The 21,223-nt window shown below is 47.7% G+C and overlaps 1 protein-coding gene across 2 annotated transcripts; it reads right to left on the bottom strand.

Moving 5' to 3' along the window:
* Window positions 1–1,688: 1,688 nt before the first annotated feature.
* Window positions 1,689–18,626, bottom strand: ZFP64 (ZFP64 zinc finger protein). Of its 2 annotated transcripts, none has more exons than XM_089683642.1 (6): window positions 18,482–18,626; window positions 13,421–13,654; window positions 11,252–11,413; window positions 11,099–11,161; window positions 8,059–8,310; window positions 1,689–3,280 (listed from the first exon to the last, which is right to left on the bottom strand). In XM_089683642.1, exons 1-6 carry the CDS (start codon window positions 18,522–18,524, stop codon window positions 2,052–2,054), a joined length of 1,983 nt encoding a protein of 660 aa, XP_089539768.1. In that variant the 5' UTR covers window positions 18,525–18,626; the 3' UTR covers window positions 1,689–2,051. The 2 variants fall into 2 exon arrangements, with proteins under 2 accessions (XP_089539768.1, XP_089539769.1); XM_089683643.1 differs by having other exon boundaries at window positions 11,252–11,361.
* Between the last annotated feature and the right edge of the window lie 2,597 nt (window positions 18,627–21,223).

Raw genomic sequence — 21,223 nt, 5'->3', positions numbered from 1 at the left:
AGGACACAGGGGCCCCATGATCCCCTATTGCCCGGGGGCCCCATGAGTTGTCAGTCCACCCCTGGCAGGAAGCCCCATTGATGTCAATTGGAAGACAGTGGCTGCACAGCCCCGAATGCACACTGTCTGCAGTCAGTGAGATGCAGCCGCGCCCACAAGGATGTCAAATTGAGAGGAGCAGCCGCTGCATCCCAATAGACATGAAGGGGACTACCTGAATGGAACACCTATACATCCCGTACGCTATAGGACGCCTGTGTGAACAAGGCTGAAAACCTTTCTGTCATAGACTGCCGATCTGACCACTGAGAAACCTCTGCGCCCACAATACGGTGTACAGGAGCAGGTTCCAAGGTGCTGGCACTCCTGCACACAGCGGCGTGGGCTCAGATTTTTCTCAGCTGTCAGACTGCAATATTGGGGTCTTCCATAGGCCATCCAGGTCCTTGATTTGGTGTACCGAGTGACTCCGTCATGTTTTCTGCTACAAGCCTCATGACTTTTGTGAGTATATTTGTAATTATATTAACAAACATTGGTGTCTAAAGATACAGCACAAGGCTGGCGCACCCCTTCTTTGATGTTTATTTCATTCAGAATCAAAGATTTCCCCAATCTGAGGAGGGCAGCAAAGCTTGAATGATATCCAGGCACCACCTTAAAGATATTGTCACTTATGCTGGCCATAGAGAGATAACAAACACATCATACTTACCTGCTTTGTGCAGTGGTTTAGCACAGAGCAGCCGTGATCCTTCTCTTCTTGGGTCCCCCCCCCCCCCCTCTGGAACCTCTGGCCCCTCCCTCCTGTTGAGTACCCCATAGCAAGCTGCTTGCTATGGGGGGAACCCGAGCATGCTTGCTCCCAAGCAGCTGCTCCGTGTTTGCATACACACATGGAGTGTGGCTCGGCGCCTCTCCTCATTGGCTCACTGGCTGTGATTGACAGCAGCAGGAGCCAATGGCTCCCACTACTGTGTGAGCCAATAGGGAGAGACTGGCACCGAAAGCAATGTGTGGCTGTGACTGACAGTAGCGGGAGCCATTGGCCAATGAGGAAGATAGCCAGGAGAGCTGCTGGATCAAGATGGGGCTCAGGTGAGTATTGGGGGGGGGGGCTGCACACAGAATTTTTACCTTTATGCATAGACTGCATGAAGGTAAACAAACCTTCAGCTTTACAATCACTGTATCTATTCCTATTTAAAATGTAACTAAAGGCAAAATGTTTTTTTCAGTTTTGGATGGAGTAGAGAGTTTAGAACCCCTCTCAGGTTTTTATTTCCCTCTGTGCTCCCATTATGGAGATTCACCCTCTCTAGTTTCCCCTCTTCACCGTTATCATTGAACGTGAAAGTAGAAGAAAAGCCCACATTTGGGGTTGTCCCCAGAACAGTAATAGAAGGAAATGAGGACACTAGTTCTGGTGACCTGGGGGGGGGGCACCAATAGATTCCCTTAATTTGCAGGGAATTCCTCTCACTTCCTGTTGGGCTATGGGGTGGAGGGTGAAGGGAAATCTCCTCAATGGGGGACAGAGGTTATAACCCTCCCTTGCTCTATCCAAAATGTAAAAAAATAAAGTTCTTCCTTTAGTTAGTTGGATTCAGTTTTGTACCATTTTCGTGCTGACGTGATGACGTGATGTTTCTTTCACTTTGCTCATCACTGGAGCCCAAGCCTAATGATAGTGTTCACCTGTATTTTATTTTATGTAATTTCCAGGAAACATTCTACCATAAAATAAAATTTGTGTAAACCTTACAAAACAAACTCTGTTTTCTGTATTTATTATTAAATTTCCATTGCCGTACTCGTCCCTTCAGCTTATGTTTTTTTTTTCCAGTTGGGTGGAGCAGTAACAGTCGTCCATTGCCAAGTGTAAATTTGGGTACCTCTTCCACTGGTATCGTACCTTTCTCTTTAAGGTCACCAAAAAAAAAAAAAGGGGGGCAGGTTTCCCAGTGTTCACATACAAAGACCAGTTTGCTGAACAACACTGTTGCAAACAGAAAATAAAAGGTGGCGCAGATTAGCAGCATTAACGCAGGTCAGTCTGGTATGGCGTCTGCAGGGCACAGCAGCTCGGAGCTGGTATCACCGTCTTCCATAGTGTAGCTTTCCTTTGGAGAATCAGCTTGGGGGGATGTGCTATAAATAGGGGACGAGGCTCCAGGATGATCTCCACCTTCACTGTCCACAATCACTACTGTGGTCTCCTCTTGGATTAAGGCATTGAGACCATCAAGGTCAGAACAGCTCATACCTGACTCAGAGATAAAGGTTGGGTTCTCCGGGGATTCTGGGTCGCTTTCTTCCCCATTTTCTATAAGCACCTCCTGTATGGAGTCCTCACTGTCCTGTGTCGGAGAACCGGGGACAACCGTCTCACAAACAATGACCTGTGACCCTAAAGACTGAGGCGAGGCCATTAAATTGACGTGACTTAACATATGGAGCTGGTCGGTGGCCATGGACTCTTGTCCATTCCTTTCTTCACTAGAGGGGTCTGCATTCGTCAAGGAAGCCCCACAACGATCTTCCCCGTCATCCACTTTCATCTTTCCTACAATAAAAGCTGCGACAGTGTCATCTTTGCCAGATTTGTCAGCGTCACTGTCTCTAGATTGGTCAACAGAAAGCTGTAAAATGGATAGTTCTTGGGCTTTTTGAAACATGATCTCGTTGTGCTGTCTCTTATGACTCCGTAAGGAGTCCTCCCTAACAAACGAGGCCTCACAGAGGTCACACTTGAAAGTTTTCTTTGCGTCCACTTTGTTACTTTTCCGAGATCCGTACTGCCTGGCCAAGTTCCCATCGGCTTTCTGAGCGTCAAACTTGCAGTTCACCTCGTCGCTGTGAACTTTTTTAATGTGCGTGGTCAGGTTGCTGCGCTGTTTAGTGTCAAATTGGCACAGGTGGCATTTGAAAGGCCGGTCCTGGGAGTGAATGCGCTCGTGGACTTTGAGCGCCGCCCGGTTGGCGCAGGAGTAGCTGCATTCCAAGCACTTCACTGGTAGCTCCGGCAGATGAGTGCGCAAGTGTTGGCGTAGGTCTCCCTTGCTGCTGCACTGAAAGTCGCACTGCGTACACTTGAAGGTGCATTCTGAATTGTGTTTCATCCGGATGTGGGACTTTAGATTTCCCTTCATGGCACAGAAGAAGTCACAGAACTCGCAGCGGTAGGGTTTCTCCCCCGTGTGAACGCGCATGTGTCTTCTCAAGTCCGAGTTGATTTTAAACTTGGAGCTGCAGAGCATGCATTGGAAGGGGGCATCACCTGGAATAAAAGAACGAAGGTCAGAGGGATTGGATGAAATGCAAGCAGCAAGGCAACAGTCTGGTGAGCCATCCCATAATTAGATCCACTTAAAGCAGAGTTCCAGTCTCCTCTGCACTTTTCTACAAAAACCACCTCCGTGATTCTCTTCAGTTGCAGTATATAGTTAGGACAGTGTTCTAGTGTATGTCATGTGCTTACTTGTAAATGGGACATTCCTCAGCAGGATCCCAGCAGGCAGGCAGCGGCCATTACTAGTGTGGGCATTTGAAGCCAGCTTCTACTTTCTTCTGGATTCGGTGCAGCTGGCTACCCAGCATGCACCTCCTGATCTAGCTCTTGCGCTGTAAGGACAGAGGACGGCACACTGTTTGTAGTTTGCCATAACAATGGAGGTGGCGAAGGAAGATCCCGCCCCGTTGTTATGGCAACCTGTCAATCATTCCTCCCCATAACATCACTTCCGGTCAAGAAATATTGCGAAACTTCACCATTAGGCTTCCCAAAGACACCTGGGAAAACCAATGGCGATTTCTAGGGAATCGCCTAACGATGAAATTGCCTAGGCGGCCGGACTGGAAGTGCAGGATACTGACAGCAAAAAAAAGGTATTTAGAAATCAATAAATTAAAAAAAATATCCCATAACAGACTGTTCTGCGGGTGGGCATTGTGTGGTAAGGATCATGAAAAAAAGGGTGGAACTCCGCTTTAAGTTCCACCTCCGCAAAAAAACTCAATTTAAAAAGAAATAACCCCCCTTACCCCCCCCGAATTCTTCGAAGGACGAGGATCCCACACCCCGTGAGAATGCGATGTAGTAGCACATTCAAGTTTATTTTTAGTTTTGGAGAAGTTGGGGATGGGGGGGGGGAGAAGCGCTTTTGGGTTTTTATTACTCAAAGGGTCCCTGTTGGATAGATTTCACCTTGAACTGGAACAGGAAGTGAGGGATCACTTCCCCATTGTGGATGCAAATGATCATATTCATAGATGTTCTAAGGGGTGTCAAACTGGCGGCCCTCCAGCCGTTGCCAAACTACAAGTCCCATCAGGCCTCTGCCTTCGGGAGTCATGCTTGCTACTGTCAGTCTTGCAATGCCTCATGGGACTTGCAGTTTGGCAACAGCTGGAGGGCCGCCAATTTGACACCCGTAACCCTTCCACACTTTACTAATCGTGTCTGTCACCTTTGGAGAGAATCGTGCCCATTTCCTGTTCAGGCAACATAAATAGGAAGTGAGGGGACATTTCCACAATGGGGACACTCTAACCAGGACAAAAATATGGCCCCATTGACACTTGCAAAGGGGGCCGTTAGAGACTAGATTAACAGAAGTCACCAGTGTAGGTGGGTGATGGGGTGGAAACCCCATTGAAAGCAATGCGAGGCTGACAGCTCCTGCAGGTATTTGCTGTTTGTGAGATTACATGCAAGTGCCCGCAAATAGTTGTGGGAGCCGTCAGCCTCACATTGCTTTCAATGCCAGTCTCTTATCATTGGCTCACGCAGCAGCTGTCAATCACAGCCAGTGAGCTAATGAGTAAAGAGTGGGAGGTGGGGCCGACCCACACTCAGTGTATGAATGGACACACACAGCAGCGGCTGGGGAGCGAGCCTGCTCGGGTGCCCCCATAGCAAGCTGCTGTCAAGCACAGCCAGGTAGCCAATGGGGAGAGAGCAGGGGAAGGTGCAGAGCACCACTCTGTGTGTAAATAGACAATGCTGTGCTATTGGGGGGCACTTGGCAGGCAAAAGGAGCTAGGGTGGCCGGCTGGGGACCCAAGAAGAGGACTGGGGCTGCTCTGTGCAAAACCATTACACAGAGCTGGTAGACAATGCTGTGCTATTGGGAGGCACTTGGCAGGCAAAAGGAGCTAGGGTGGCCGGCTGGGGACCCAAGAAGAGGACTGGGGCTGCTCTGTGCAAAACCATTACACAGAGCTGGTAAATATGACATATTTGTTAATTGAAAAAAAAAAGACAACCTTAAGAATCACTTCAATTCTCTTCTGTAAGACCAAACAAGTATTTAACCCTGGCATTGCAGAGGATTTTTAATTTTTGCAGTCATATGACGTCCTCCCAGAACATTTCCCAATATGGCGGGCGAGAGGTGGCTAAAAGGATGAAGGGGTGCCAGGGTGGGTAGGAAGGGGGTCACATACAGAAATAAAATGTATTTATGGGAGTTGTTCTACTTGCCAAAGGGTTTGCATCTCTTCCCAGAGTTTTGCACAGCTCTATGACACAGCACAGCCCGTTCCATCAGGGCAGGAGACCCCATTATTCTCAGGTTCTGTCCAGGGGTGGACTGACAACTCATGGGGCCCCCAAGCAATAGGGGATCATGGGGCCCTTGTGTCCTCACCCACACTCAAACCACACCCAAAAAAGCCTATGAAAAAGGTACCAGGGGCATCTCATGGGGCCCCCTACTGACCCTGGGCCCTCAGGCAGTGCCAGAGTTCCCAAATGGTCAGTCCACCCCTGGTTCTATCCCTTCCGCAGCCTGTGACTGGACAGTGAAAGCAGAAGCAGCAGACTGATGGAGCTCATGTTGCTCTGCATGTTTCCCTGGTTAGTACACCAGCACAGCTGACTGTCTGGCTTCTTGTGCAGCATTTCCCTCTCCCTGTCTGTGCTCTGCTGTACAGGAACTGCAAGAGACTGATACTAGGTCACATTCAGGTACACTGCTAGCATTAAAAAAAACAATACTTAGTGATCTATTAATGAAGATATTGATACAGAGCTGCATTATTTAGTGTCTTTTATACTGGCCTGGAGGTCAGCTTTACATCATAAAGACATATGGGGGGCAGTAAACGTAGGGATCACTGCGTACTGCAAACCTGCCATCGCCTCACACACAGCAGAAGCAGATTCCTGCCCGCCCGATTTCTCATCGTCTGCCGAATAAACTTTTAACCTCCCGGAACATTCCGCTGCCACGGAACTGATGTGAGCTTTCAAACCGCACTTTGTTCTCCGTACATTAAAAGTGGATTTTAATTAAAATATCAGTGGGAGACCAATTTGTAGTAAAAACTGTTTTTACTCCAAATTTATTCTCATCATAAAGATTTTTTTTTTTATTCTTTCAGCTTTGTAAACAGTCTCGCAATATTTGGTTGAATTTCACACTTAATCGCGCTAAAAGCTTTATTATGCAGATCAGAAAGCACATTACTATGCATTTAGATGATTATCCCGCCAAGATCACCCGCCTGATATCCATATATGTTTTTACACTTTCTATTCCTGGTTTTTTTTTCTCTTTCCCTAAACAAGAAAAGAAAGCCGATTTAACATTTTCAGAACTCTTAAAACGATTTCCTTGAAGTTATTTAACCCTTTTCTGCCTAAAGGGAATAAATATATGAACCAGAAGAAATGTGATTTCCCTCGGGGAGACAAAAACACTCAGAGCTGCTTTGTATTTCTGATGCATATAAATGTTGTGTTTACAGGCCCTACAAACAAGTATGGACAAACTCCAAGTAGCCAGAGTGCCTTAAATTGATTGGAAATGCTTAGTTTAATTTAAAAAATAAAATAAAATGAACAAACATGTCGTACTTACCTGCTCCGTGCAAGCCTGTGTCCCCGTCAACACTCCTGGCTCCTTCTCTCTGCTGAGTGACCCCATAGCAAGCCACTTTCTATAGGGGCACTCGTGCATGCTTGCTCTGGAGTCTCGCTCTGTGTCTCACAGAGCACAGTTGGCCTCGCCTCCTCAACCTCTCCTCACTGGCTGTGATTGACAGCAGCAGGAGCCAATGGCTCCCACTGCTATCTCTGAGCCAATGAGGAGGGAGAGAGCGTAGAGAGCCACTGCTCTTGTGCACATTGCTGGATGGAGATCAAGCTCAGGTAGGTATATGGGGGGGGGGGGGGGGTTTAAGGTTTTTTACCTTAATGCAGAGAATGTATTAAGGCAGGGGTGGGCAACTGTGGCCCTCCAGCTGTTGTAGAACTACAAGTCCCATGAGGCATTGCAAAACTGACAGTTACAAGCACGACTCCCAAAGACTCACCAACAGCTGGAGGGCCACAGTTGCCCACCCCTATATTAAAGGTAAAAAAAATGTCTACCTTTCAATCCACTTTAAAGGGTAATTCCAATTTTATGGCCAAAATGTAGCCAAAAAAATATATAATATTTAATTTAGTTAAAAATGGCTTTTCCTTTTCTATCTGTAATTTTCTGTAAAACTCAATGCAGTATGGCAACCCGTTAGCCTTGTGTACACCATTGGTGTACAGAACACCCCTAGAAATGTCATTCCACGTATGAGTGAGTAGTTCACTGATTTTCCAAGACGTCTGCACGAAGTCAGATCTTAGGCATCCTCTGCAATTGTAATTTCAGTTCTGGTGAGATACTCCTAACCACTTTAATACCGGGCACTTTCATCCCCTTCCTGCCCACGCCAATTTTCAGCTTTCAGCGCTGTCGCACTTTGAGCGACACTTGTGCGGTGATGCTACACTGTGCCCATATGAAAATGTAATCCTTTTTTTAGACGGATAGAGCTTTCTTTTGATGGTATTTAAGCACCATTGGGGTTTTTTATTGTTCACTAAACAATGAATGGGATTTCAATATCCTCAGTTTCCCCAGTATTCCATGGTGAAGCCCAGTGACACCACCCTACCCTGGTGAGCGAGATGCGATGGTGTAAGGCGAGTACTTTTACCGGTTTCTTCTGGGGTGTGGGGGGGGAATGAGGGGGCTGCAAGGTCTGCTCTCGGGGGTAGAGGGATCAGCTCACCTGTGTGTGAACGGAGATGAACGGTCAGCTGACTGGAGTTCCGGCTGGCGTATGGGCAGATCTGGCATTTGAAGGGGCGCTCATCTGTGTGAATGCGCATGTGTTTGCAGAGGCTGCTGCTGTCTGCTGCACTATAGTCGCATTCTTTACACTTGTACGGCTTTTCTCCCGTATGTGAGCGGATGTGCGTCTTTAGCTTGTCCTTCCGGCTGAAACACTTTCCACAAGTGTCACATCTGTGCGGCTTATCACCTAAGAGAGGGGAGAAGATCACACGGTCAGAAAGAATTATTATATCCTCACCTATGGAAGGGAAAAACTAGGTAACACAGACAGGTCTTCTTTCATACACACTCTAAATGAGCCAATTAGATGGTGCTTTCCATCATATCTGTAATCAGACACACTCAAGCAGGGCTGCTGTTAGAAACCACGGGGCCCCACACAAGCCAACCTGACAGGGCTCCCCTCCAAAAAAAAAAAAACCAGTTGACTATGCTTTAGTTATGAATGAACACAGTGAGCGATCGGTACTGAGCACTTATTGTGTTCATTCAGGAAAGGAAGGGGCTGGTGAATGTGACATATTTATCGGACCCGTCCCTTATTCTCCATCCTGAAGGATTCTTTTGTGTGCTTGCAGCTGCCAATGGGAAGGAGAGGAGGGAAGCCGGCAGCACTGTGGGGGCACACAGGGGGACCTGGGCAGCAAGGAGAAACGTATGGTGCACAGGGAGGGTGATGGGTGTGGTGGAGGTATTACTGGAACTGATCCCCTGTATGGCTCTTCTCTGCAGCAGCTGACAGCCAGTGGGAGGGAGATGAGAAGAAGCCAGCTTTCAGCTGCTGGAGAGAGCCATACAGGGGATCAGTTCCAGTAATTGCCCCTCTGCAGTGCCAATCACCCTCCCTGCCCACATCTACTTCACCTAGCTCGCTGGGCCCCTCTGCTGGCCTCGGCCCCATACAGGAGGACTGGTGGTACCCCCTTATCCACGGCCCTGTACTCAAGCTCTGTATATTCATTACTGGTAAGACCTGTTTGCAGACAGGAAACCTTTACTAAGAGATTCCTAAACCGTTGATACAAACCTCTGTTTCTGAAAATGCTAGCCATTTGTCTGTCATACGGACCCTCTGGCCATAGCCAGCATCTAGATCAGATGTTCTGACAGTATCCTTATGGAAAGGCTGTTAAGCATCTGGGCAAAGGATTTCTATAGGAATAAATGGAGGCTACAGCAAGCATGCATGTAAGAATCAAAGCCCAGGAGAGAGACCATTGAGGTGGTGGCTGTGTGGCCCACTGGGAACTGCAACGATCTCACTGGACAGGTTCAGGTAGGTTTGAGGCCGGGAAAGGGGACTTTAAAGGATAATACAGTTATCCTTTAAACAATTATTTCCGGATTCATTTCAAGCTGGAATACCCCAAGGGCTGCACACATGTTCTGCAAAATTTGTGATTTAGCCTTCTACTGATTGCAGTCGTCCATCAGCCATTCAGACAAGAACTGGTCAAAATTTCTTCTTAACATGGTCTGTGTTTTATACATCTACTGCATCTTTCATAAACATCTAAATGAATGTAGTGCACCCCCGAACAAGCCTCTATTTCCCCACTTAGAGTACACACAGCATTTTCTTCATTTTTCCACTGGCCCTGGGCATTCTTTTTACAGTTCATATTGGGAACAATGAACGGGGATAGGGATAGGGAGCATGGGAACACCTGAAAACTGTAGAATTGGATAACTTGAGGGCTCCTCAGTTTCTGGCTGCACTGCGCAAACTGATGAAAGTCCCACAGGATCCCTATGCTAGTGACCTGTACCCCCTCCAGTTAAATAGCTACACAAGGTCATGTGCCTTCAGCACCAGGGTCACCTACTCACATGATCATGGCCTCTTGCTGATATCCACCAGGCTCTTCCTACTGAGGGAGATGTGACTTACAACACCATAGGACAGCTGGAATCTTTTGACCCCATCTTCCTCATGATTCTCTTAAGTGGGCTTCTCCAGACCCAACTTGATCCCTGGACATGGATCTGCAAAGAGGCCCCCAAGATGAGCCTAGCTGGAACCTCATTGTCTACCTCTAGGATTCTGCACCAGGGGGCAGAGCCGCATAGGGGTCTCCTCCTGCAGGACTGGACCCATGAACAATGCACTTTCTGCCCAGGCCTTAAGACTATTTATAAGCTCTCTCACCACCTACTGGGCACACCTCTCCAGGGATTGGCTGGAGTGTTATAAATATTCAGGCTGCCCGCTCTGTTCTTCCTGCCACTATGGTTCTAGAATCTCCTAGAAGACAGGAGGAAGTAATAGAGCATGCGCCTGTGAGACACTGATCAATCCTAAATAATCAACCCCTGATCCACGGATTACAGGGGAGCCAACTAAATTTACCTAGCAGCCTGTTATACATTAGGAGGGTGCTACACAAAATACTTTATTAGATACATTAGACTCTTTAATTTGTAAAAGGCGGCTTTCTATTAATTCATTGTAGATTTGTGGAAAGTCTTGTAGCTCTGTAGTTCAGCCACAAATGCATGTCCCACAATGCCCACCTCTGGAATGGACGTCCCACAATGCCCACCTCTGGAATGGACGTCCCACAATGCCCACCTCTGGAATGGCCGTCCCACAATGCCCACCTCTGGAATGGACGTCCCACAATGCCCACCTCTGGAATGGCCGTCCCACAATGCCCACCTCTGGAATGGCCGTCCCACAATGCCCACCTCTGGAATGGCCGTCCCACAATGCCCACCTCTGGAATGGCCGTCCCACAATGCCCACCTCTGGAATGGCCGTCCCACAATGCCCACCTCTGGAATGGCCGTCCCACAATGCCCACCTCTGGAATGGACGTCCCACAATGCCCACCTCTGGAATGGCCGTCCCACAATGCCCACCTCTGGAATGGACGTCCCACAATGCCCACCTCTGTTTTACATGAATGTATAGAAATAAGAGTATTACTGGTTTGCTTATTGGGTGTGCACCGGGGATCAGAAACAAGAATTACCTGTGTGGGTCCTCATGTGGCGTTCCATGTCTTTCATGCCATAAGCAGTCTTGAACGGACATCCTATACGCAAAAAAAAAAAAAGTTATCTTACTACACACTCACTAAACACAAATATTTATTACCAACTAAAGAAGTTCCACCCCCTCTCACCTGGATAGGTGCAGCTCTGTTTCTTCTGAGGGGAGGCAGCAGATAGTTTTTTGGATCGACTTTTCGTAGTGATAGTGGCCCCACCAATAGACGGCATCATGGAGCTGTCACTAGGCAGAAAGGTTTGATAGCCATGTTCAAAAACAAATTCCGGAGCAGAGACTGGACAGAAGAAGAAGGTGCCATAGGTAATGTACAGTACAATAAAGCAGACAATTTAAATGTAGTTTACGATGACAAAATGAAAGGATATCTAAACCCAAGAACAAAAATATATGATTTTGCAGTTACCAGTCCTTAGATGCGCTGCTTGTATTCATTTTATTCTTTTCAGACTGAGTACAGAAAAATACCCGTTGAGGCTGCCCGGCCTTGCAAGTTCCTTCGCACTGAACTCAGATCTAATACAATGTTGTCAGCCTTCCCAGTTATCTTCTGTGAGCTACAAAACACCCAACCCATGCCCCATCCACAACTGAGTGTTGTAGTGTTGTAGCTCGAAGCTCCAAAATGCTCCGGGAGCAAATAAGTCAATTATTATCTATGGTGGTGCCTCCATTGCTCCTCCACCCAGAGTGGAGGCACCCTAGGACAGGTGTGTACCACGGACCAAATCACCTGGAGGAAAAAAAAGAAAAAGGAAAAAATGCCTAAAAAAGGAGGCTAATGCAGCTATTGCATCTGAGGACCGGAGAGCAGCAAAATATCATTTGGTTCTTGGCTTTATGCTCTCCCCGGACCCCGCATTCACTATATCCGCTATCCCCGGACCCCGCATTCACTATATCCGCTCTCCCCGGACCCCGCATTCACTATATCCGCTATCCCCGGACCCCGCATTCACTATATCCGGCCCCCCCGGACCCCGCATTCACTATATCCGGTCTCCCCGGACCCCGCATTCACTATATCCGCTCTCCCCGGACCCCGCATTCACTATATCCGCTCTCCCCGGACCCCGCATTCACTATATCCGCTCTCCCCGGACCCCGCATTCACTACATCCGCTCTCCCCGGACCCCGCATTCACTACATCCGCTCTCCCCGGACCCCGCATTCACTACATCCGCTCTCCCCGGACCCCGCATTCACTATATCCGCTCTCCCCGGACCCCGCATTCACTATATCCGCTCTCCCTGGACCCCGCATTCACTATATCTGGTCTCCCTCAGTACACACAACATGGAAATGCAATTATTTTAGTAAATATAAACTGCTAAATACCTTTTCTCATCAGCAGTATATGGCAGTCTTGTGACATAGTGTCCAGCAGAGCACTGGTTAAAGCTTGTAGGAGGAGTTCTAGGAGGATGCAAAACCCCTGACATCTTTCTGGACAGTGCTGATTGGCCCTGTGTTGATCACACACACTCTCTCCCCCCAAAAAAAACCTCTCTAGCAATACACAACAAACTGAGCATGTGCAGAGTGTCTCCACGCAATATGTCTTATCAGGAGATAAGAGGGGGACATTGGAAGAAGGGGATGATCAGAGAAGACAGGATCAAACAGCCTTTTTTTACACAATGCAGAGCATTAACCCCTTAGGTTCCACAGTGAGCATAACAAGCATGCTTTACTGCATATATTGCCTGATTGTACTGTTGTGGGTTTAGTAATACTTCAATTGAACAAGCTGATGTTAGAAGCGGATTGGTTACCATGCAGAGCTGGACCAGATTCTGGGTGCACCAGTTCTACAAAATCTTTCCCCTAGGTGTTCTCTGATTGGATGAGGTGGAGATTGTGTGATGTCATTGCCCACCTTTCCACCTCATCCATTCATTGCACCACCATTTGGTATGAGAACGATTGAACTATTTCATTTTTATGGTCTACCTTCAGTCCACGGACACCTCAAACAACACAAGACAGGGGTCCCACAGCTGAATGATAGAAGACGCAGAGAGGTGGGGAACCCTCCATGCTGATACACTTTGTAGACCCAATCAGAATGGGATCCCCCTATGTTTGGACAGTCCCTAACATTCACTAGGGTTGGAGTTCCATTGTGTGTTTGTTCCTTTGTTACATCACTCCGTTGGATAGGATGCCCAGTGAATGTGGAACCCTCAGCTTTTGGACTGCATTGTATAATAATGATCAGATAACAGTTGAGGCAAACGACAGGTCCGGCCTTGCCATTCATGGTGCAGAAATGTGCCTACCGGTGATGGTCTGAGTCTCCGAAGTGATGGTGCGAGCCACAGTCTGTGATGGTGTCACCGCTTCTCCTGACACAAACTGGACGGTACTCGTGGCTCCGGTGGCAGCATTGGTGAGCTGGCAGCCACTCTGCTTGTGGGTCACGAAAGCATCCAGATTACTGAACTGAGTCTTACAGAGTCCACAGATGTGGATGTCCGCTGTGATCTCCACCAGGACTGTAGCAGTACCTGAAACTGAAAGAGCCGTCGTTTAGTGGCATGTTTATATACACAACCAGAGGATTCAATTCAGGCTACATGCATGTGCCGTAGAGATTTACAAACCCTCCATGTCTAGCAACTCCGGTCAGACAGGCGTCTGCAACTCCGGTCAGACAGGCGTCTGCAACTCCGGCCAGACAGTCGTCTGCAACGCCGGCCAGACAGTCGTCTGCAACGCCGGTCAGACATTCGTCTGCAACGCCGGTCAGACATTCGTCTGCAACGCCGGCCAGAATTTCGTCTGCAACGCCGGTCAGACATTCGTCTGCAACGCCGGCCAGAATTTCGTCTGCAACGCCGGTCAGACATTCGTCTGCAACGCCGGTCAGACATTCGTCTGCAACGCCGGTCAGACATTCGTCTGCAACGCCGGTCAGACATTCGTCTGCAACGCCGGTCAGACATTCGTCTGCAACGCCGGTCAGACATTCGTCTGCAACGCCGGTCAGACATTCGTCTGCAACGCCGGTCAGACATTCGCCTGCAACGCCGGCCAGACATTCGCCTGCAACGCCGGCCAGACATTCGTCTGCAACGCCGGCCAGACATTCGTCTGTAACTCTGGCCAGCCATTCGTCTGCAACTCTGGCCCCTACACAGGTACGCTGAGAGCCACAAGCAGACCAAGATGGTAATGCTGCCCTGGTCATAGATCTGTGGTCTGTACCAAACATCTCAGCTATACATGTAGACAGTACATTTGTTTTTGGAGTTATCACTTCAAGTGGAACTAAAGCCACCAATTTAAAATGGTTTCCAAAACAGGTTTAGTTCCCAGAGTGGTACCGAACTCCCCCCTTGGGTTTTTTTTTAGTTCCTCACACCTGTATTGCTGCGTACTCCTCAAAACACATACTCATCTGCACAGCCAGTCCAGCATTGCCCTGCTGCAATCGACTGGTCAGGTGACATATCTAGGATCCTATGCCGCCATCTTTGTTCTCTTTAGCTGGCTGCTCCTTCGTCTGCAGGCACCCAGCTACCGATGACCCTCCAGAAGCTCGGTGTGCCCAATCCTACAACCTCTTTGGAGATGTGATGTACGTAAGGAGGGCTTAAGTGGAGCTAAATGCAATTGGTGGTGGTGGTGGGTGGGGAGTACATTTCTGCTTTAGGTTTCATATTTTGGGGCATAAGCTCTTACAGGACTGATACAGTTTACAAAAATACCCGAAAAAAAAAAAAAAAAAAAAAATTTCTGCAGAAATATATATTACCAACTAAAAAGAACTGGCTGTGAAAATTGATGATGGATTTCCCCACAGTGCCTGCGCCTACAGAGGTGAAGCCAAGATTATACACAAATGTGATGGCCATAGACTGGCGAGAATAAAAGCCAAACGTAGCTTATCATAAAAGAATTTCTCAGCAGCTCTTAAAATAATAATAAAAAAAAACCCAACTGTGTCCACAATACTCGCCTCTTCTCCGATGCTGTTCCCTGCAGACTGACCTCTCTGTGATCCAGCACCAGTCCAGGCTGAATGACACCTAGGGTCAATCTTGCAATGCCTCTTGGGACTTGTAGTTTGGCAACAGCTGGAGGGCCACCAGTTTGACACCCGTGCTTTAGATGACCTGCCCCCATCCTTGATGTATGGCTACAGCCACTTCTCTACAGTCCTCCTTCACATACATGTAGCTGCACCTCCTGCAGAGTTCTCGGCTTAGTGATGGGTTGGATTTTGGGATTGGGGGGGGGGGTTGTTTGTGCATGTTTGTCCCTTACCTATAGGGTTTGATTTTTTTAGGGTGTCGTTTGGGAGAGGCAGCCAGGACATCCACATGACTAATTTGCTTTTCTTGCTGAGAAGTCTATGGAACTCATATGTAGAGATCCCTGTGTGTACACACAGGATACAACCCATGGGCCGTGCTATCTACTATTCTGCGTCCAATGGGAGCCATAGATTCATCAGTGACTCCTACACTTTGACCACTTGTGACCACCATCCCATATGTGCACATCTGACTGCACACAGCCTTCCCTGTCCAGGACCCCAGAGAACAAGACTCTGAAAATGCTGTCACACTGGCTATCTCTGGCTAAGTCGCTGACCTAAAACAAGTCTGCAGTCAGCAGAGTCAGAATGAAATCCCAACTGCGATCTGCATACTTGTTCCAGGTCAGTGACTCCGAGCCGGGGAAGGCAACTAGTATTTCCACAAGTAGGTCAGCCATGGCAGCCGGAGCACAGGGACTACCCAGGACACGCCTCCAACATGGACACCAAGGGACCAGGAGGGTCCCATCGCAGGAGGACCTGTCACTGCCCTCTCATAGAGTACTGGCAGGATACACCCCCATTCTACAGATGACAAGAAAGTGACCCCGATACTGCCTTCCAGAGTATACACCCCCATTCTAGAGATATCTACTGTATCCTTGTATAATATACAGAGAGGTAACAATGTATCCTTGTATAATATACAGAGAGGTAACAATGTATCCTTGTATAATATACAGAGAGGTGACAATGTATCCTTGTATAATATACAGAGAGGTGACAATGTATCCTTGTATAATATAGAGGTGACAATGTATCCTTGTATAATATAGAGGTAACAATGTATCCTTGTATAATATAGAGGTAACAATGTATCCTTGTATATAGAGAGGTAACAATGTATCCTTGTATAATATAGAGGTGACAATGTATCCTTGTATAATATAGAGGTAACAATGTATCCTTGTATAATATAGAGGTAACAATGTATCCTTGTATAATATACAGAGAGGTAACAATGTATCCTTGTATAATATACAGAGAGGTGACAATGTATCCTTGTATAATATACAGAGAGGTGACAATGTATCCTTGTATAATATACAGAGAGGTGACAATGTATCCTTGTATAATATAGAGGTGACAATGTATCCTTGTATAATATAGAGGTGACAATGTATCCTTGTATAATATACAGAGAGGTGACAATGTATCCTTGTATAATATACAGAGAGGTGACAATGTATCCTTGTATAATATAGAGGTAACAATGTATCCTTGTATAATATAGAGGTAACAATGTATCCTTGTATAATATACAGAGAGGTGACAATGTATCCTTGTATAATATACAGAGAGGTGACAATGTATCATTGTATAATATAGAGGTAACAATGTATCCTTGTATAATATAGAGGTAACAATGTATCCTTGTATAATATAGAGGTAACAATGTATCCTTGTATAATATACAGAGAGGTGACAATGTATCCTTGTATAATATAGAGGTAACAATGTATCCTTGTATAATATACAGAGAGGTGACAATGTATCCTTGTATAATATAGAGGTAACAATGTATCCTTGTATAATATAGAGGTGACAATGTATCCTTGTATAATATACAGAGAGGTGACAATGTATCCTTGTATAATATAGAGGTAACAATGTATCCTTGTATAATATAGAGGTAACAATGTATCCTTGTATAATATAGAGGTAACAATGTATCCTTGTATAATATACAGAGAGGTGACAACGTATCCTTGTATAATATAGAGAGGTGACAATGTATCCTTGTATAATATAGAGAGGTGACAATGTATCCTTGTATAATATAGAGAGGTGACAATGTATCCTTGTATAATATAGAGGTGACAATGTATCCTTGTATAATATAGAGGTAACAATGTATCCTTGTATAATATACAGAGAGGTAACAATGTATCCTTGTATAATATAGAGATGACAATGTATCCTTGTATAATATAGAGATGACAATGTATCCTTGTATAATATAGAGGTGACAATGTATCCTTGTATAATATACAGAGAGGTAACAATGTATCCTTGTATAATATAGAGATGACAATGTATCCTTGTATAATATAGAGATGACAATGTATCCTTGTATAATATAGAGGTAACAATGTATCCTTGTATAATATAGAGGTGACAATGTATCCTTGTATAATATAGAGATGACAATGTATCCTTGTATAATATAGAGATGACAATGTATCCTTGTATAATATAGAGGTAACAATGTATCCTTGTATAATATAGAGGTGACAATGTATTCTTGTATAATATAGAGGTGACAACGTATCCTTGTATAATATAGAGGTAACAACGTATCCTTGTATAATATAGAGGTAACAACGTATCCTTGTATAATATAGAGGTAACAATGTATCCTTGTATAATATACAGAGAGATGACAATGTATCCTTGTATAATATACAGAGAGGTAACAATGTATCCTTGTATAATATAGAGGTAACAATGTATCCTTGTATAATATACAGAGATGACAATGTATCCTTGTATAATATACAGAGAGGTAACAATGTATCCTTGTATAATATAGAGGTAACAATGTATCCTTGTATAATATAGAGGTAACAATGTATCCTTGTATAATATACAGAGGTGACAATGTATCCTTGTATAATATAGAGGTAACAACGTATCCTTGTATAATATAGAGGTAACAATGTATCCTTGTATAATAGAGAGGTGACAATGTATCCTTGTATATTATACAGAGAGGTGACAATGTATCCTTGTATAATATAGAGGTAACAATGTATCCTTGTATAATATACAGAGGTGACAACGTATCCTTGTAATACACAGAGATGGATGTAGGAGGGGATCAGGCAGTCAGGTGTCCAGCACAATGTATGGGGATCAGAGTATCTCGGGCGGTCGCGGTGCACGCCGGGAGCTCCTCTTGTTACATTGTATCACTATTGCACGTTCCGTGGTTTCCCGGCTCTGCAGGTTTCGGGGTTCCCGATGCTCCCCTCCCCCCTCCGAACCCCGGAACCAGCACCGATCTTCTACTCACACTGTACAGCCGGCAATCCCTCGGCGGCGGGGCTGGGGTTCATGGCCGGAGGGGCCCCGATCCAGGGGCCGGGCACACCACTGATGGCTCCCACCGCTCGGCGGATGTCTGGAGAGGAGAACTTCCGCTGCCTAGAGGGCGCTATATGAGAGAGGAGAAGCCGGCCTCCCCCCGGAGCACACCGCACCATGCATGGAGAATAACGGGAGCGCAGCACGGGGCCTCCTCCCTCCGCCACCATGTGTGTGCGCCGTGTGCAGTGACAGCAACCCCCCCCCCCCTGTACACTGACAGCACCCCCCCCCGTACACTGACAGCACCCCCCCCGTGCCCCCGTGTACAGTGACAGCACCCCCCCCCCCGTACACTGACAGCACCCCCCCCCTCCTGTGTACAGTGACAGCACAACCCCCCCCCCCCTGTACGGTGACAGCACCCCCCCCCCGTGTACACTGACAGCACCCCCCCCGTACACTGACAGCACCCCCCCCCCCCTGTGTACAGTGACAGCACCCCCCCCGTGCCCCCGTGTACAGTGACAGCACCCCCCCCGTACACTGACAGCACCCCTCCCTGTGTACACTGACAGCACCCCCCCTGTACACTGACAGCACCCCCCCCCCGTACACTGACAGCACCCCCCCTGTACACTGACAGCACCCCTCCCCCGTGTACATTGACAGCACCCCTCCCCCGTGTACACTGACAGCACCCCCCTCTGTACACTGACAGCACCCCCCGTGTACAGTGACAGCACCCCCCCTGTACACTGACAGCACCCCCCCCCTGTGTACAGTGACAGCAACCCCCCTGTACACTGACAGTACCCCCCTCCATGTGTACACTGACAGCACCCCCCCTGTACACTGACAGCACCCCTCCCCCGTGTACACTGACAGCACCCCCCTCTGTACAGTGACAGCACCCCCCCCCTGTACACTGACAGCACCCCCCCTGTACACTGACAGCACCCCCCTCTGTACAGTGACAGCACCCCCCCCTCTGTACAGTGACAGCACTCCCCCCCCCCTGTACACTGACAGCACCCCCTCCATGTGTACACTGACAGCACCCCTCCCCTGTGTACACTGACAGCACCCCTCCCCCGTGTACACTGACAGCACCCACCCCATGTGTACACTGATATCACCCCGCTCCCACTGATGTGTACACTGACAGCAATCACCCCCCTCCATGTGTACACTGACAGCACCCCCCCATGTGTACACTGACAGCACCCCTTCTCCATGTGTACACTGACAGCACTCCTTCTCCATGTGTACACTGACAGCACCCCTTCTCCATGTGTACACTGACAGCACCCCCCCGCCATGTGTACACTGACAGCACTCCTTCTCCATGTGTACACTGACAGCACCCCCCCGCCATGTGTACACTGACAGCACCCCTTCTCCATGTGTACACTGACAGCACCCCTTCTCCATGTGTACACTGACAGCACCCCTTCTCCATGTGTACACTGACAGCACCCCTTCTTCATGTGTACACTGACAGCACCCCCCCCCGCCATGTGTACACTGACAGCACCCCCCCCGCCATGTGTACACTGACAGCATTGTAAACAAATATTCAGCGCTATAAGTAGAAAGTGACTAGCGCTTCCAGGAAGGAAAATCTGACTGCGTACATAAAGGTGCACAAAAGTGCAAAATGATAAATGATAGTGCAAGATGATCTCATTTACTGAATGACGAGCACAGATGTGAATGGATGTGTCACACAACAACAAATAAATATATGATAAATATCAATAAATATATCCAACATGTAAAAGGATCCAACACTGATATTATAGTCCAGACAAAACTGGTGACTTGTCGTGGTAACAATGAGATCTGCTCGCACTCACCAGAAGATCACGTTAATTGCGCATGTAATACTAACCCAGAAGAACACTGGTGGTCATCAGGGTCTGGTCAGCGGCAGGGGGCTCCACTGGTATATACACACAGAAATGGCCCTCCAAACCTCTCCACGGGACCCTCACAGCATACGGGGACAGGTCCTTCCATACACATCCATCATAAAAACCGACTGCCAGACAGGTACTATTCCACCCTGAAATGGCTCCGATACAAGCCTCCAGACAGGGATTTGTGTAGTATTTTTCATATATCTTTGGCACAGTTTCAAAGTAAAGAGAATAATCAAACAGAGCAGTACATACAGCAACCAAGATGGCCGCCGGACCACCATGCGGCCTCGGTGGCGTGACGTCAGTACGGCAAGGCTCCTCTCTGACGCGTTTCGTGCTAAGGCACATTATCGAAGGGATACCAGCAACCACCCCATGTGTACACTGACAGCACCCCCCTCCCCTCCCATGTGTACACTCACAGCACCCCCCTCCCCACATGTGTACACTGACAGCACCCTCTCCCCCCCCATGTGTACACTGACAGCAACCACCTCCATGTGTACACTGACAGCAGCCCCTTCCCCCCCATGTGTACACTGATATCACCCCCCCTCAATGTGTACACTGACAGCACTCCCTTCCCCCCCATGTGTACACTGACAGCAACCACCCCATGTGTACACTGACAGCAACCCCCTCCATGTGTACACTGCCATAGCCTCCCCCCCATCCATCTGTATACACTGCCACCACCCCCCTCCATCTGTGTACATCGCGTACACTGCCACCACCCCCCTCTGTGTACTCTGCCATCACCCCCCCCCCCCATCCATTTGTATACACCGTGTACGCTGCCATCACCC

This window comes from Staurois parvus, unplaced genomic scaffold (assembly GCF_062004578.1).
Source record: "Staurois parvus isolate SC_StPar_1 unplaced genomic scaffold, SC_StPar_1.0 ptg000319l, whole genome shotgun sequence".
Lineage (NCBI taxonomy): Eukaryota > Metazoa > Chordata > Amphibia > Anura > Ranidae > Staurois > Staurois parvus.
Note: the sequence above shows the minus strand (reverse complement) of the source record. Positions and strands in the feature narration are given on the sequence as shown.

Bases quoted from the DNA above. Each gene is read 5' to 3' on its own strand.
- ZFP64 (XM_089683642.1), bottom strand. From the start codon at position 18,524: ATGAACCCCAGCCCCGCCGCCGAGGGATTGCCGGCTGTACAGT. The intron at 8,311-11,098 runs GTAATTCTTGTT...CCCCTCTCTTAG, and splicing joins CCACATGAGGACCCACACAG to GTGATAAGCCGCACAGATGT. The intron at 3,281-8,058 runs GTGAGCTGATCC...CTTTTATTCCAG, and splicing joins TCATCTCCGTTCACACACAG to GTGATGCCCCCTTCCAATGC.